At 53.2% G+C, this 13855-nt stretch overlaps 1 protein-coding gene across 2 annotated transcripts; it reads right to left on the minus strand.

The window, feature by feature from the left end:
* Positions 1–52: 52 nt before the first annotated feature.
* Positions 53–13654, minus strand: RASL12 (RAS like family 12). 2 transcript variants are annotated; one of them, XM_081227984.1, is made up of 6 exons: positions 13584–13654; positions 13179–13288; positions 11182–11238; positions 5589–5662; positions 4674–4864; positions 53–2006 (listed from the first exon to the last, which is right to left on the minus strand). In XM_081227984.1, the coding sequence occupies exons 2-6, from the start codon at positions 13279–13281 to the stop codon at positions 1631–1633; spliced, it is 801 nt and encodes a 266-aa protein (XP_081084110.1). In that variant the 5' UTR covers positions 13282–13288; positions 13584–13654; the 3' UTR covers positions 53–1630. The 2 variants fall into 2 exon arrangements, with proteins under 2 accessions (XP_081084110.1, XP_081084111.1); XM_081227985.1 differs by lacking the exon at positions 13584–13654 and having other exon boundaries at positions 1646–2002; positions 13179–13571.
* Positions 13655–13855: the final 201 nt, after the last annotated feature.

Here is a 13855-nt window from a genome sequence, read left to right on the forward strand (position 1 = left end):
CCCGTGGTGTTAGCAGACAGAGTGAGTGAACTGCAATCAAACTAAAACCCTGTTAGGAAAACACGAACAGAACCTTTTTATTAAAATGCTTCTGGATGTGGGCAGTTGGAATTGCATAGTCTGTTCAAATGGCCGTGGTCCACACACAAGCGGCTTGAAACAAAAGTGCAAAATCCAGAGCCAGCCTGTGGGTCAGGAAGCCTGGCCAGGACTCCTCACGTGGCCTTGAGGAGTTCACAGCCTCCCTCTGACCTCGGCTTCTCCGTCTGCAGAAGGTGGCTGAAGCCTGGGCAAGAGCTATCGTTTTCAATCCAAGCTCCTGGAAGGGCTGAGTGAGGAAGGGGCAGGATTTTGGACTCAGAATCCCCTCCCCCTCCCTTCCCCCACCACAGGCCACTCCTCTACCTGCTGGTCTGCTGAGGGTCCGTGAAAGACTTCCTTTGGGCCAGGGGCCCTGTGGTAAAGAGAGCTAGAAAACTAAGAAACTCCCTGCCTCTGAGACCCTTCTCTTGCTAATCGTGGGATCCCAAAGGAGTGTCGCGATCCCATGTCTGAGCCACCGTGTTGTAAGCTGTGGTGGCAACCCCAAATAATTTACGCAAAAATTTGCTTTATGAACCAAAAATGCTTTAGGTGGTATCTTACAAAAGTGGACTTTGAACACGCAGACCCATTGCCAAGGGTACTAGGTCCTGCCGCACCAGACTACAAACAGAAAACTGTGTTTCTCCCTACTGGATGTCTGATACAGCCAGTTGTGGGCTCCCTGGAGTCCTGGGTGATTGTCACTGGACAGAATGACTTTGTTCTGAGGTTTGATCAGTAAACTTGAGAAGGCTGGTCCTGAGGGCCTGCGGACAGAGTCCTTGATTTAAGGTTGGAAAATACGGGGGCCCTGCCTCCTGGTGGAAACACACAGGAGGCTCCCTACACTGGCCTACCCGTGGCCCTCCCCCTCTACCCTCATTGAGAGGCAAAGGACTGGAAATAGGCCTTCCCGGGACACCTTTGCTTCTCACAGGCTGTCCCGTAGGATTATTGCAAACTAGATTTTACTTGGATAAACTGTGAGGTTTGTTGCCTGGGGGTTCTGTGAGGTCAGAAGGCAAGGGGAGGGCCAGGCTCTGGCCCCGCAAAACCTGCAGCTGCCCTGCCCTTCCCGTCCACCAGGAGGTGCTGGGACCTCAGGGCAGGATGCTCTCAGGCCCACACTTATGCAGTGCCTCCTGAAGCTGTCCACCCAGAGCTGTCCACCAGGCGCCACATCAGGCCTGGCTGTAGATGGAGCAGGAAGGGGTGATGGCGCCATGATGGACGCTGCAATTTCCTTCCACTTCAGGCTGACCCCAGGTCTCTGCGTTGTCACAGTGGCTGTTTCCTTCAGGGTGAGGGATGCGGTGGTTACCATGGAAACCAAGGTCTGGAGGGAATAGGAGCAGAATTTCTGCCTGTCCCTATTGCTCCTACAGTGAACTGGGTGTCAGGAACACTGCCTGGTGCTGGAGGAGGGGTCGGCTGTCCACCAGAGGGTGAGGGCTGCTGTTCCATCAGAAGGAAAGCCGGTGGTGAGAATCCAGCTCCTGCCCTGCAGACTGCCCAGCGCTGAGCCTGGAATCCTGAGCAGGGGCCCTCAGAAGATCTTGAAGCCCTTCAACAGTGTCAGGGTGGGTGCCTTGCGCTTGCTCTGAGCCCGGGATGACTTTACAGTGACCAGCTTGGCCTGGGCCACAGCAGGCATCTCCTTCAGGCTAGCAGTAGAAAGTGTGTTGAAGGCGCAGCTGGCCAGCCCGTGCCGGGCCGTGAGTGGGGCCTGGTGATGCAGGGCCCTCTCCTCGGAGATGAAGAGGGGCCTGGCCAGGGAGTTCTTCTCCATCTCCCGCCGTGCCTCCCGTACTGCCTCGTGGAAGACGTGCTGCACGTGCTCGAAGTCCAGGCAGGCAGAGACCTCGAAAAACAGGCACCCGAACCTGCCCGCCAAGGCCATGCCCTCTGCCTGAGTGACCTGCCTGGCGGGGAAGCAGGGTGAGGCGGGGTCAGGAGCATGCATCCAAGTCAGGCAGGCCCAGGCCTACACCTAGAGCCTCACTTACTAGCTCGGTGACCATCTTCATCTGTCTGAGGCTCAGTTTTCTCATCAGTGAAATGGGATAATGAGAGCTGCCTCTCAGGGTTGTTAAGATTAAGAAGACGATTTGTGTCAAGTGCCTAGTACAGTCCCTGCTTAATAAATGGCGGCTGATGTCACCGAAGCCAGAATTTCAGAACGAGGCTGAGGGGAAGGGAGAAGCTGGCCCAAAGTCCCTGGCTAGGCCCTGCCTGTGGCCAGAGGAAGATGAGTATTCCCAGCCCCACATCTCCTTGACTCCCTTGGTCAGGAAATGAGCCATCCTCAGCCCTGGCATGTGGGATCAGCTCTGGGGAAAGGCAGTGGTCTGGTTGGAAGGATGTGAGACCACAGTGTCCACAGAGGCCTGGTGGGCCGAGGTCCTGAATCAGGACGCCTGTGGTCGGCAGAGGTCTCAGGGAGAGACTCATGCCAGGGAGTTTTGTCTGCTTGCCCAGGAGAGAGGCAGGAGAGAGCAAGGGTGACAGCACGAGAGAGGGAGCAGCACCTATTCCCAGCTTCATCCTGTACCACTTCCCATGATGAGGGGATCGAGTATTTGTAACTAGGAAGGTCCTGAAAACCATGGGAATCAGGGTGAGAGAAAAATACCGGCCCTCGGATAGGTCAGATGTCCAGAAGAGGCAGGGGGGGGGGGAGGGGTCCCTGAGGGCTGGAGGTCAAGGTTTCAATGGCTAAATCTCACTGCTGAGCTGCCTCACCTGCCATTCCTGAGGACAGTGGCACAGCCTGGGAGCTGAGAGGGGACACCAGGGTGGGTATGGTGGGAAAAGGTTTCTGAGCCAAGGTTAATTTGGCAGGAGCAAAGGCTGGAAGTGGGCTAGCTCCACAGACAGAGGGAATGACTGGGACAAAAAGGGTCAGGGACAGAGCGCCTAATCCACTCCCCAACCAGGGTTGGTGTCCTGATTGTCAGCTCACAGATTCCCGAGGAACCCCTTTTGAAAGAATGCTTGGTATTATGTGCCTTTGTGATGAACTTGAATCTGAAACTTCGTCATTGTGGGGCTTGAATAATGAGCTTTCAGAAACAAGAACCCCATACGTGCATGTGTGTGCGTGAATGGATGAGCCGGGCATATAACATTATTACCCTTTTTCTTATTTTGGCGTAGCCTAGCGAAAATGTTATCAGTGGTTATCACCGCTCTAACCCACATTTTACCCTTTAGCTGCAAGACACTCATGGGAGACACTGACCAACGCTCAGCTAAAAATTACATTGTCTGTGCCCATCAAATCCTGACCTACCAACCTCGGGACTTGACCAAAGAAGGAAGTGGGGATAAATCTCGTGACTCCTTCTTAGGGAAACGATGCTGCTTTGCTCTTTGCCCCCAAACCACTTTCGGACAATCCCACTGGCAAATATTGGGACCAAAACGGTGGCCTAGTTTTTTTCCTCATATTTAAAACTGGTTTATTCACAATCCAGTCTTCTGATCCCTATTCTAGGCTCTGTGGGATCTGTGATTCCTCAAAGACTACCTTTTGGCTTTAAGATCACACAACTTTCTTCATTCCCTGAGATGGAATTTGTCTGGGTCTGAGGGTCTGCCCACCTTTCAAGGCTCCTACCGTGAGCCCCCTTCATGAGACCACACCCCCTCTCCCCACTGCCCATCAGCCCCGATCTATATTAAGTGTTCCCTCCTTCCTAACATCAGTCAGTGGGCCTTTGGGGCCTAGGGAAGCAGGAGTGACCAGCCCTGAGAAGGGAGGGACGGGGGGAAGGCTAGTGGGAGGTGCCCTACCTCGCAGGTGGACTGGCCACACAGGACGGATGTGCTGGAGAGGGCCAGTGGGCTCACTCATCAGGTGGAGGCATCACAGTCTCAAACACCTCAGGGGCCAGGCGGGCAACTTGAATGTGTGGGGAGGGTGGAGGTAAGCCACGGGGAGTATGAGGCCTGTGTGCGGCTGGAGGGGGGCACGCCCCGCCTCAAAGCATTGCAATTCCGGGTCTTTTAAAACTCTGTGCCAGCCAAGCAAAATATGGCTGCAGCACTCAGCGGTCATCTGCCCTCTGGCCCAGTCTGTGGTCTCTGATTCAACTCCAACTCTTTCTAAGAGAACCTGCCCTCAGCACAGCCAACTGTGGGAATGAGCCTGGGGACCACGCTTGGGTGAGGCGAGAGCTGGTTGGACCAGGGCAGACACCTGACCCAGGTGGCCAATCAGAGCCTCTCTCCCCAGAATTGGAATTGGGCACTGGATGACCAGCCAGCTGTGGGGAGTGGAAACAGAAGGTCATATAGTCTCAGGAAAGAAAGGGTGAGGCTGAGAGAGACCTCAGAGCCTCAGGAGGATGGGAGGAGTGGCCTCTCTTCTGACTTTCAGGGTCCAGCCCCTGTGCAGCCCAGATGCTCTTCCCTTCCTGCCCTTGGCTGCCTGGAAGCCCTGCCCACTGTTCCTTACAACACACCCCCTTCTATCTACATCCAAGGGGATTACTCTTCTTAGCAGCCAAATAATCCCTGAAGGTGACACCGTTTTATGAGAAAGAAGAAGGCGAGCTCTAGGATGTGGGACAAAGTGCCGCACTCACCTGTACTGGGCCATGTCCAGCTTGTTGCCCAGCAGCAGAGCGGGGTAGCTGCGCTGCGTCTCCTTCTCATGCAGAGCGAGTAGCTCCAGGTAGCTGCTGCTGCCCTCAAAGCTCTGGCGGCTGTCGACGCTGTACACCACCAGGAAGGCGTGGGCCCAGTTCAGGTAGCGCTCACAGTTCCTGGGGGTGTCCTGGGGCAAAGGAGGGCAGCCTCTGTCAGGGGCAGAGGAGGCCAGGGTAAAGGCCTTCACCTGAGCTGTCTCATCCCACTTCCCCGCTCCCTGCGTCTCTGTACATTGTTCCCCAGCAGGGCCCTTTTCAAAGGGGCACTTGAGTGTGGATTTGGCTTGTTGTGAAAGGAGACATTGTTTCGGAGCCTCACTCCCACCACCCAGCCACAGACTTGGAGACCTTGGCCTCTGGGGCACAGAGCCAAGACTTTGGCATGGCCCCTACAGAGACCTGGCTGTGCCTGGGCACTGCTGGTTTTGGGTCAGGTTCATGGTGCCCCTTTGGCTTCTGAGAAGAACTGGCATCCAGCCTTGGCAGGGGGCGGTGAGGACACAGGGAGATGTATGTACTGGGCGGCGGGGCGGGGTTGGGCCAGGGGAGCCTCTGTGTAAACACGTGTGTGCACCTGTCCCCATGTGTACACAGGCATCAAGCCCCAGAGCACAGAATCTCAGAGCTGACACCAACAATCATCAGGTCTCCCCAGGCCCCTTCCTATCCCTTCTCATTTGGCAAATCAACAGATTCAGGCCCAGAGAAGTCAGCACCTCAATCAGGGACGCATAGCAAATTGGAGCTTAAAAGGTTTACAGATTCCCATCTGAGGTCCACACTGTGGAAGCAGGACTTCCCAAGAGGCTGCACTGACTCTCAGCTCTTCATGGGTCATGGGGGTAATGTTACCGGGTCTGCAGTGTCCATGACCCTCAGGTGGACAGGCTGGTGGTCCACGGTCTCCTCGGAGCTGTAGGTATCCTCTGCAACACAGACGGTCAGCCCAGTCAGAGGCAGGGCAGGCCACTTGATGGTAGGCTGGGTCTGAGTCCCAGCTTCCCTTTGTTGGATCCCTGTGCACCCCTGGGGGACTTGCTCTGGGGCTGGCTGAGCCAGGACCACTGGAAAGACCTTGGCTCTCACCCACATGGAGGACACGGGCAGACCCTCCCACCAAGGAGATGCTGCTCCACCTGTCATGGCCCAGAGCACCAGAGGGCACTCATAGAACATGCCACAGGGTATGGGATTGTGTTCTGGGTCCACCCGCCACACCTGCAGGATGGAATGCGTGGCTCATGGGCCCAGTAAGCAGCAGAGGCCTCAGAAGCTGCACTGCCAGCACCTCCCACTTGAACCCCAAGCTTCTCCACCCCCTCCTCCTCCAACCACAGCACCGGGCCCACAGGAAGACCCCAAGGACAATCAGGACAACCCTCTGGCCCCCGGTGGGGAAGAGACAAGAAAGGAGAAACACACAACATGACTAAGGCAGGGGCTGGGGGCGGGGAGGGGAGGTGGGTCAGGAGGCGCAGGGGATGGGGGAGGGAAGGACTGGGAGTTTGGGATTAGCAGAGGTGAACTATTATATACAGGATGGATAAACAACAAGGTCCTACTGTATAGCACAGGGAACTATATTCAATATCCTGTGATAAACCATAATGGAAAAGAATATTTAAAAAAGTGTCTCTGTGTATAACTGAGTCACTTTGCTGTAGAGCAGAGACCGGCACAACGTTGTAAATCAACTATATTTCAATAAAGAAAAAGAAGTCCCAAGAAGGTTTTACAAATAATCCTTGTCAAAATAATAGCAGAGGAATCTAGGATGGTTGAAAGTTTTAGGTTGGAGATGGGAATCAAACCCAACTTCAGCTACTTTTTAAATGTGTGCCTTGGCCAAGTCATTTCAGCATTCTGAGGCTCTGTTTCCTCATTTTAAAATAGGGATGATGTGAACACACTGGCTAACAGTTTTCAGGTTTTTACTCCGTGCCAGGCGCTGTGCTAAAGGCTTGTCCCTGCACCATTCACAGGGCTGCGTGAGGACTGGATGGGCCCCTAGGCATGGGGCCTGGCCCTCCACAAATGCCTGGTAAAGGACAGTGCGCACATAGTGCTCCAAAGTTTCCAGGGCAGGTTCACATTCCTAGGTGATTTTTTTTTTTTTTTACTTTTTATTTTGAAATAATTTTAGACTCATGTAGAAGTTGCAAAATAGTACAGAGAGTCCCTGTGTACTCTTCCCCCACCCCAATGTTAGCACCTTACATAACCATAGTACAATGGTCAAAACCAGGAAATTGACATTGGTACCATACTATGAACTACACCACTGACCTTATTTGGATTTCATAAGTTTTTACAAATTTTTTTTCTAAGTTCTCATGACCTCAAACCTGAGAAAGTATCAAGTGGCCAGGCCTGCAAAGAGGACCTCGCTGTCACAATCATTCTCCCTACCCCCAACTTTCCCCTGTGCCACTGGCCCAGACATGTGAGTGCACTTGGCCCTCACCTTTCCCTGGGGGTGTGGTGCCCCTGTGCCCCAAGTGACCCCAAAGAAGAATCCTCTGGGCAGAACTGGAGCCCTCTCTGCCTGTTGGTAGCAGCCACTGTGAGAAGAGTACCCCTCAGCCGTGGCGGAATTCACAAACCCTTCTCTCCGAGGGCCATTGGCAGCCAAGCCAGGCCTGGACACACGCCAGGTCCACTAGCAGCCTGCAGGAGTCATAGACAGCTCCCATCCCCGGTCTGCTGTGGGGACTTGGATAAATAGCCGTTCTTGTTCAAAGACCAAAAAAAAAAAAAAAAAATCTAATGGAAAATATGCCCCAAATGTTTAATTATATTTGGTGCAAGAAGAGCTGCCCCTGGATACCTACATCTCCTTCAGATTTTTCTTTATTTTCCTGCCAGAGTTGTCTGATGCATGCCTTTTAGGTGCTTCCCAGCTTCCGTGCCCAAACAGGCACCATGCTGTGCCCAGCCCAAGGAAATATATTAGCCCAACCTTGGTCTCCTACAGTCCCTTAAATGCAACAGCCTTTTGAGGTTGCTGTTAGCTCTTCCATAGAGAGATGACAGGAAGGTGAGGCCCAGAAAAGGAGAGAACTCTCCCACAGCCACACAGCACCCTATCAGAAGGAACTTGAACTTGGGGCTCTACAGTGGGACCCCCTCACTCCCTCTGCTCAGTGGACAAGCCAATTCTCCAGCTCTATCTGTGCAGAATACAGGGAAAGAGCAGAAGCTCCCCGTCCAGCTGAGGCCGTGGAACATGCATGGGCAAAGTGGAGGAGGCTCAGAGGTCATGAAATCATCTTATCCAGCTCCCTCCTCCTTTGCAAGTGAGGTGACTCCAGGGGCTGGGGGTGCATTGGGGGCTCCTTTCCAAGTCACAGTAATGTCCTGCCTCCCCATCACAAAGTCCCTGCCCTCAGGTCATTCTACAGTCCTTTAGTAAATATGGGTTTCATAAGTCCTAGTTCTAAATAACATTCTTAGGACTTCAATGCTGAGAGAAGATCCCTTTCCCAAAGTATTTTTCTCTCATTTACAGTAATAATTTTTAAAACGTCACTAAAGGAGCTCTGGTCAGAGTGTGTATGGGATGATGCTTCAGAAATGGTGCCTGTATCCTTGTTGGAGCAGGATGAAGAGAAGAGCAGTGAGAAGCTTGTCATTCTACCCTGGGCAAACCAGGTGAGATGCTCCCAATCCCTCTGTGAGAGGAGGGTGTTCTCCTGGATACCCCTGCTCGCTTCCTGGAGTGCTCAGCACAGGCAAAGCCCTTTCACAGGCACTGACTCTCTTGGCTCCTACCAACTCTAACAGTCACAACCTATAACAAGGCACAGTTCACACACAGAGCACAGTCTATTAGTCCTATCTTCCAGATGGGGAAACCAAGGCTCAGAGAGCCCAGTGCCACACACACTTCTGACTTTAGGTCCTCGATAGCATAAGGCCACCCTTAGTGGAGGGCAACTGGAGTGGTGTCTCATCTTTCTTCGTACCTGAGGTTCTCCATGATCTTAGGCAAACCACTGAGCCCTCTCTGCCTCAGTTTCTTTACCTGTAAAATGGGGATAATAATAGGAGCTCTTCCTTAAAGGGTAATCCTAAAACCAAAATACAAATCCCATGTTTAACAGCATCTGTGTTGTGCCTAGCACTGCACTCCAAGCTGGAAAGAGGAATGAGCATCACAGGTGTCCACCCTCAAGAGGCCCCTTTGAGCTCAAGCTCTTGGAAGGTGTTCAAAAAGGGGAAAGGGTGGTTTTACATCTCCACATGGCTAACTCTTCCTTGGACGCTCAGACCTTTCTCCACAGAAGGAAAGGCTCTGGTCCGAGAGTCCCCCGCTGTTGCTGGAAGCAGCCACGGGATAGTGGCAGGAATGTTTAGACAGTGGACAGGACCCCCAAGGAGCAGCACTAGCCTCCCAGAATGGCCGACAGGAGAGCGTCTGGCCATCTCTCCAGCTCAGAAGCTCTCAGGGTGTGGTAGGAGACCAAAGGCTGAGGTGACTAACCACTGTGGAGCTGCCACACCCCCGTCCCAGACCGTCTGACCACGCATTCCCCTACCAGTTCAGAACTCCAAAACTGCTCAACCAGGAAGCTCAAACCACCACTGTAATGGGCTCCTCTGGTGGGACCCTGCCTGGAGGGTATGGATGGGGGACAGGAAGAAGAGAGACTGGAGACAGGTTGCCAAATAAAATACAAGATAACCAGTTAAATTTGAATTTCAGATAAACAGCTAATACTTTTTAGTATAAGTATGCTCCATGCAATATTTGAGGTAGGCAGAATCTGTCTTTTGAGGCACTGTCCTTGAGAATCTCCATTTTCCCTTCCCAGACATCCCTGGTGTGTGCCTTCCCTTCCCACCCACTCCCCCACCCCGCCCATCTGACTTCATGCTCCTGTGTCTCACTCCCCTGGGCACTGACCTCCACTAATCAATGGGCTCCCCTCAGACCTGCTGGTGACCTTGGCCCACAAAGCTCCTTGGGCCTACTTCCTCCGCTGTAGCCGAGGGGCTGTGTCAAAGCACAGGCGGTCACACCAAACTTTGAGGAACAACCCCCTTAAGGACTGTCCGCGAGTTGCCTGCCCTGCATTCCCGACTTAGCCAGGGGACCCCCTTTGCTTCCTCTGCTTGACCTCTGGGGTTCTGTGTAAGATCTCTGTGGAAGAAGGGATTCTGCTACGTAAGGAATAAGTGCTGAAAACCACTGGACCAAGTAGCCTTGACATCCCTTCCTGCTCTGACACTGGGATTCAACATCCCAGCCTGGACTGAGGGGCTGAGGGGCACCAGTGGGCTGAGGAGCTCTTTCCTTCAGGCGTGAAGGGTGCACTCCATCAGAGGCCTGCTGCCGGTGGTGCTGCACTGTGGAGGTTTCATTTGTGGGACCCCAGGGTCCTCCCGGAGCCCTGGGTTTCCTCAGAGGGCCTTCAGGGGCTCCACAAACGCCTTATTCAATTCTTATGAAGGGGAAAGATAATCTAAGACTGCAACTGCCATTTCCAAAGAGCATCCAGACACCCCATTCTTCTCAGTGGAAAGTTTACCATAAAGAAATGCTATAAATGTGAGCTTTAAGTTACATTTATATTAATAAAATTCTGCTTTTACGTATTTAGGTATTGGGCTTCCATGTAAGAGGTTATTTGAGGAAAAGGTCCTGCTGCTAAAATTAATTTTCAGAAACAGTGATCTAATTAACTTGGGCGAATCTCAGCCACCACAGATGGGAAGCCATCTGAGGAGAAAGAAGGAAGGAGAAGTGAATACGCATTCAATGTCTCTGTGGGTCAAGTAGTATGCTACATCTTTTATATGTGTTATTTCTTTAATCCTCACAGTAATTCTCTGAGATAGGTATTTTTATGCCCATTTCACAGATGAGGAAACAGAAGCTCAGAGAGCTTAGGTGACTGCTTCAAAGGTGCACAGCCGATAAGTGACAGAGCCAGGATTCAAACTCAGCTCTGACACCAGGGCATCCCTTTTTCCAATACACCATAATGATACAGCTACCAAACAAGACTAGTTTTCTTGTGTGGTTAAAAAACTGGTTTAGAAGCCAGTATTACTAGGGAATTTCCCAAATATCTTGTCCAGCTTTTCTGGAAAAGTACACTGAATAACCATCTGGAAGAAAAACACTTAATGGATGTGGATATTCTGCAATGCTTGATTTTTTTTTTTTTAAGTTTCATCATACTTCATATTTTAGGGCAAATCAACTTCTCTCAGTTCTCTTAATTGGGCTAACCCCCAAGTTGTCTGGGGTGAGCTGTGGAAGGGTACATTTTTGGAACTTAAAACATTTTGTCGCATGGGCTGAGTCATCCTGGTGGCTCCTCCCCTCGGCCCCCAGATGTGTGGTCCTGGTCAGGCCTGGGCCCACCACGGCATGTGTGTGTTTGCAGGCGAGAGCCAAGTGGGCACAGCAGGAGGGACGGGGGGAGTGGGCCCTTACCCAAGTTGGGGTCATATTCGCTGATAAACCTCCTGGTCAGAAACTTCACCGTCAGGGCTGCAAGAAGGAGAAAGAAGTTGGCTCAGTCTCCCCATCGTGTCTGGCTGCTGGGCCCTGGAGCCTGCCCCTCTCATTTTAGGGAGGACTTATCTAGCCTCTGTGACCCCTCTGCTCTCTGGAGAGCTGGGGAACTGGTTTGAGAGGCTCAGAGGAAACCAGAAATATGGGGAACCATGTCCTTCCCGGTTGCATTCTGGGATGTTTTATTTTGGAGGGGGATGGCAGCGAGAAAACAAATGAGAGGCAAGCCTAAGGGGCGTTTGTGAAGACCCTAACTAAGGGGTCTGGACCCAGGCAAGCAGTTACCTTAGGGTCAACTTGCTGAGACTCCAAGTGAAGAGAGACCTCCCCCACCTTTGACAAGGCACAAAGACTCTGAAGTGTGGAGGCATTTATCCCAGCTTTGGCTACAAGCCAAAGAAAGAGTAAGAGCTGAGTTATCAGTGGGTGATCTCTGGGAGGGATAGGAACCCCCGAATCCCAAGTAAACACACTCTAGTCCTCAGTCCTCGAGTCTTGGCTCTAAGGCATCCACACTCATCATGGGAGTGTCACAGAACATAAAACCTGGGGAAGTTCTCCCCAGGTGGAATGCATTAACAAGATTGATTTTGTTCAGAACTTAACCACATAAAGCTGAGGGTCAGCCCACTACTATACTGAACTCTTAAAAAATAATGCAGTATTTTAAAGAAAATCCTTTAAATTCTTTCCCAGGATTCCTAACAGTGTCAGTTTGCAAACTAATACCCAGGGAATACATATTTTAAAATTTAAATTCTTTCATTCATGTAGTCACTGGCTAAACTGTACCAGTGACAAAGCCACAGATAACAATTTGATTTTCAAAGGGAAGAGGGCAAATCTTTTCTCTAGGAAAGCATGATTCAGAGTCCCATCTCTGAGCCAGGGGGCTGGTTTCAAAAGTGGAGAGTAGGCTCCCACCAGTGAGTCTCAAAGAATACTCTGGAGAAGGAAACTCACAGCTGAGTCCATGATGGCCATTCACTAATGGCTGCAACTGGAAAACAGCCAGTGGAGGAGCCCCCTCTGCCTTCCCCCCTTCAGCTACCTGGGACTGGGAATGGCAGGGAGAGCGGTGAGCCCTTTTTCTGGATCTTTGCCTATGGTGACACCCCCATCCCCACCCCCTGGGCTCCAGCTGCCAAAAGTGGTGAAGGCAGAGTTCAGTGTTGATAGAAATGGCCTGAGTGTAAATCCAAGCGCTTTGTTCATCAAGGACAAGTCCGAGGCACCTGAGACCATAGTCCAATGTGTTTCCATAAAGTCAAGAGAGGGATCTGACTTGAAACAAATACATTTGATAAGAATTCACACTTTGCTCCAGAATCCCAGAGAATTGGGGTGGGGAGTGGGTAGCGGCCTCTCCCTGGGAAATCCCAAAAGCCAGCGACTTTTACCACCTCCCTTCAGGGGCCTGGGGCCCCTTCTCCGGTGGCCTAAATCAAGGAGCAGCAAGGCTGCGACTAAGCTCCGTAGGGGCCCTGGGCTGGGGATCAGTGCCTAACAGGTCCCTTTGGTGCCAGTCACCAGGGCTGACTGCTGGCCAGGAAGAGGAGATGGAGGGCGGTAAACGGCAAGGGGGAGACCAGCAGAGGACTGGGAGACACAGAGACAGAGGGGAGACAGCTGGGGTCACAGACAAGGAAGGGAGACACAGAGGGAAAGACAGGTCAGGAAGAGAAGACAGCTGAGAGATGGAGGAGCTGAAAACAAGCTGAGGGAGAACCAAGCAAGAGAAGCTGAGGCAAAGAAGGATACCATCTCGGTGTCTCATCCAACCCACCTGGGCGCAGGAAGCCCCGAAAGCCAGGGGAAGAGGCTGCCCGCAAGCCCACAGCGCCCGGTTCCCTCCACCGCTCCCCGTCTCTCGCGTTCCCGCCTGACCCCTTCCCTTCCGCCCGCACCCTACTCACCGGACTTGCCCACCCCGCGGCGCCCCAGGATAGCCAAGTTGACCTCGAGGGGTGCGCTCTGCTGCCCGCTGCCCGCGCGGGGTTTCCCGAACACCGAGGACATGGCGACGCTGTGGAGAGGGAGACGGGTCCTGGCCTAAGGGCCCCGAGCAGCGTGCCCGCCCGTTGGGGCCCTCGGGAGCGAGTGGAGGCCTCTGGCACTCGCGGCCCCGGCGGCGTCGGCCTCCCGGGCCCCGCACCTAGCAGCCTTCCCGCGGTCAGGCCCGACCGTGCGGGGAGGAGGGGCCGGGGGAGCCCGGTGGGCGGGGCCGCCCGAGCGCCGCCAAACTCCTTGTAAGGGCTGCGGAGACCCCTGCGAGCGGAAAGGATCTCCGGCCGGCCGCGCCCCCCAGGGCCTTGCTGTACCTCGAGGGCCGGGCGGCGCCCTCACCCTTCGGAGCACCCCCAAGACCCGGCGGGAAAGGACAAGAACCGGAGAGAGGGAGGCCAGGGATAGGGGCACTGAGGGGAAGATGTTTCCAGCCTTGTCTGAATCTCCACTCTGTCACTTCCCATCAGCAAGATCCACCCCTCCCTTTGTTTTACCCAGCTGGCCCCGCCTCCTCCTCCGGGAAGCCTGCCGGGTTCAACTCCGAGCCTGGTCCTTTCTCTGGATCACAAGCCAGCTCAGCCTTGGC

Source organism: Mesoplodon bidens (assembly GCF_964165515.1).
Source record: "Mesoplodon bidens genome assembly, chromosome: 3".
Lineage (NCBI taxonomy): Eukaryota > Metazoa > Chordata > Mammalia > Artiodactyla > Ziphiidae > Mesoplodon > Mesoplodon bidens.

Excerpts from the sequence above, each read along its gene's own strand:
- RASL12 (XM_081227984.1), bottom strand. The coding sequence starts at position 13,281 with ATGTCCTCGGTGTTCGGGAAACCCCGCGCGGGCAGCGGGCAGCAGAGC. Across the intron at positions 5,663-11,181 it reads CGAATATGACCCCAACTTGG|AGGATACCTACAGCTCCGAG; the intron begins GTAAGGGCCCAC and ends TCTGTGTTGCAG. Across the intron at positions 4,865-5,588 it reads TCATGGACACTGCAGACCCG|GACACCCCCAGGAACTGTGA; the intron begins GTAACATTACCC and ends CCTTTGCCCCAG.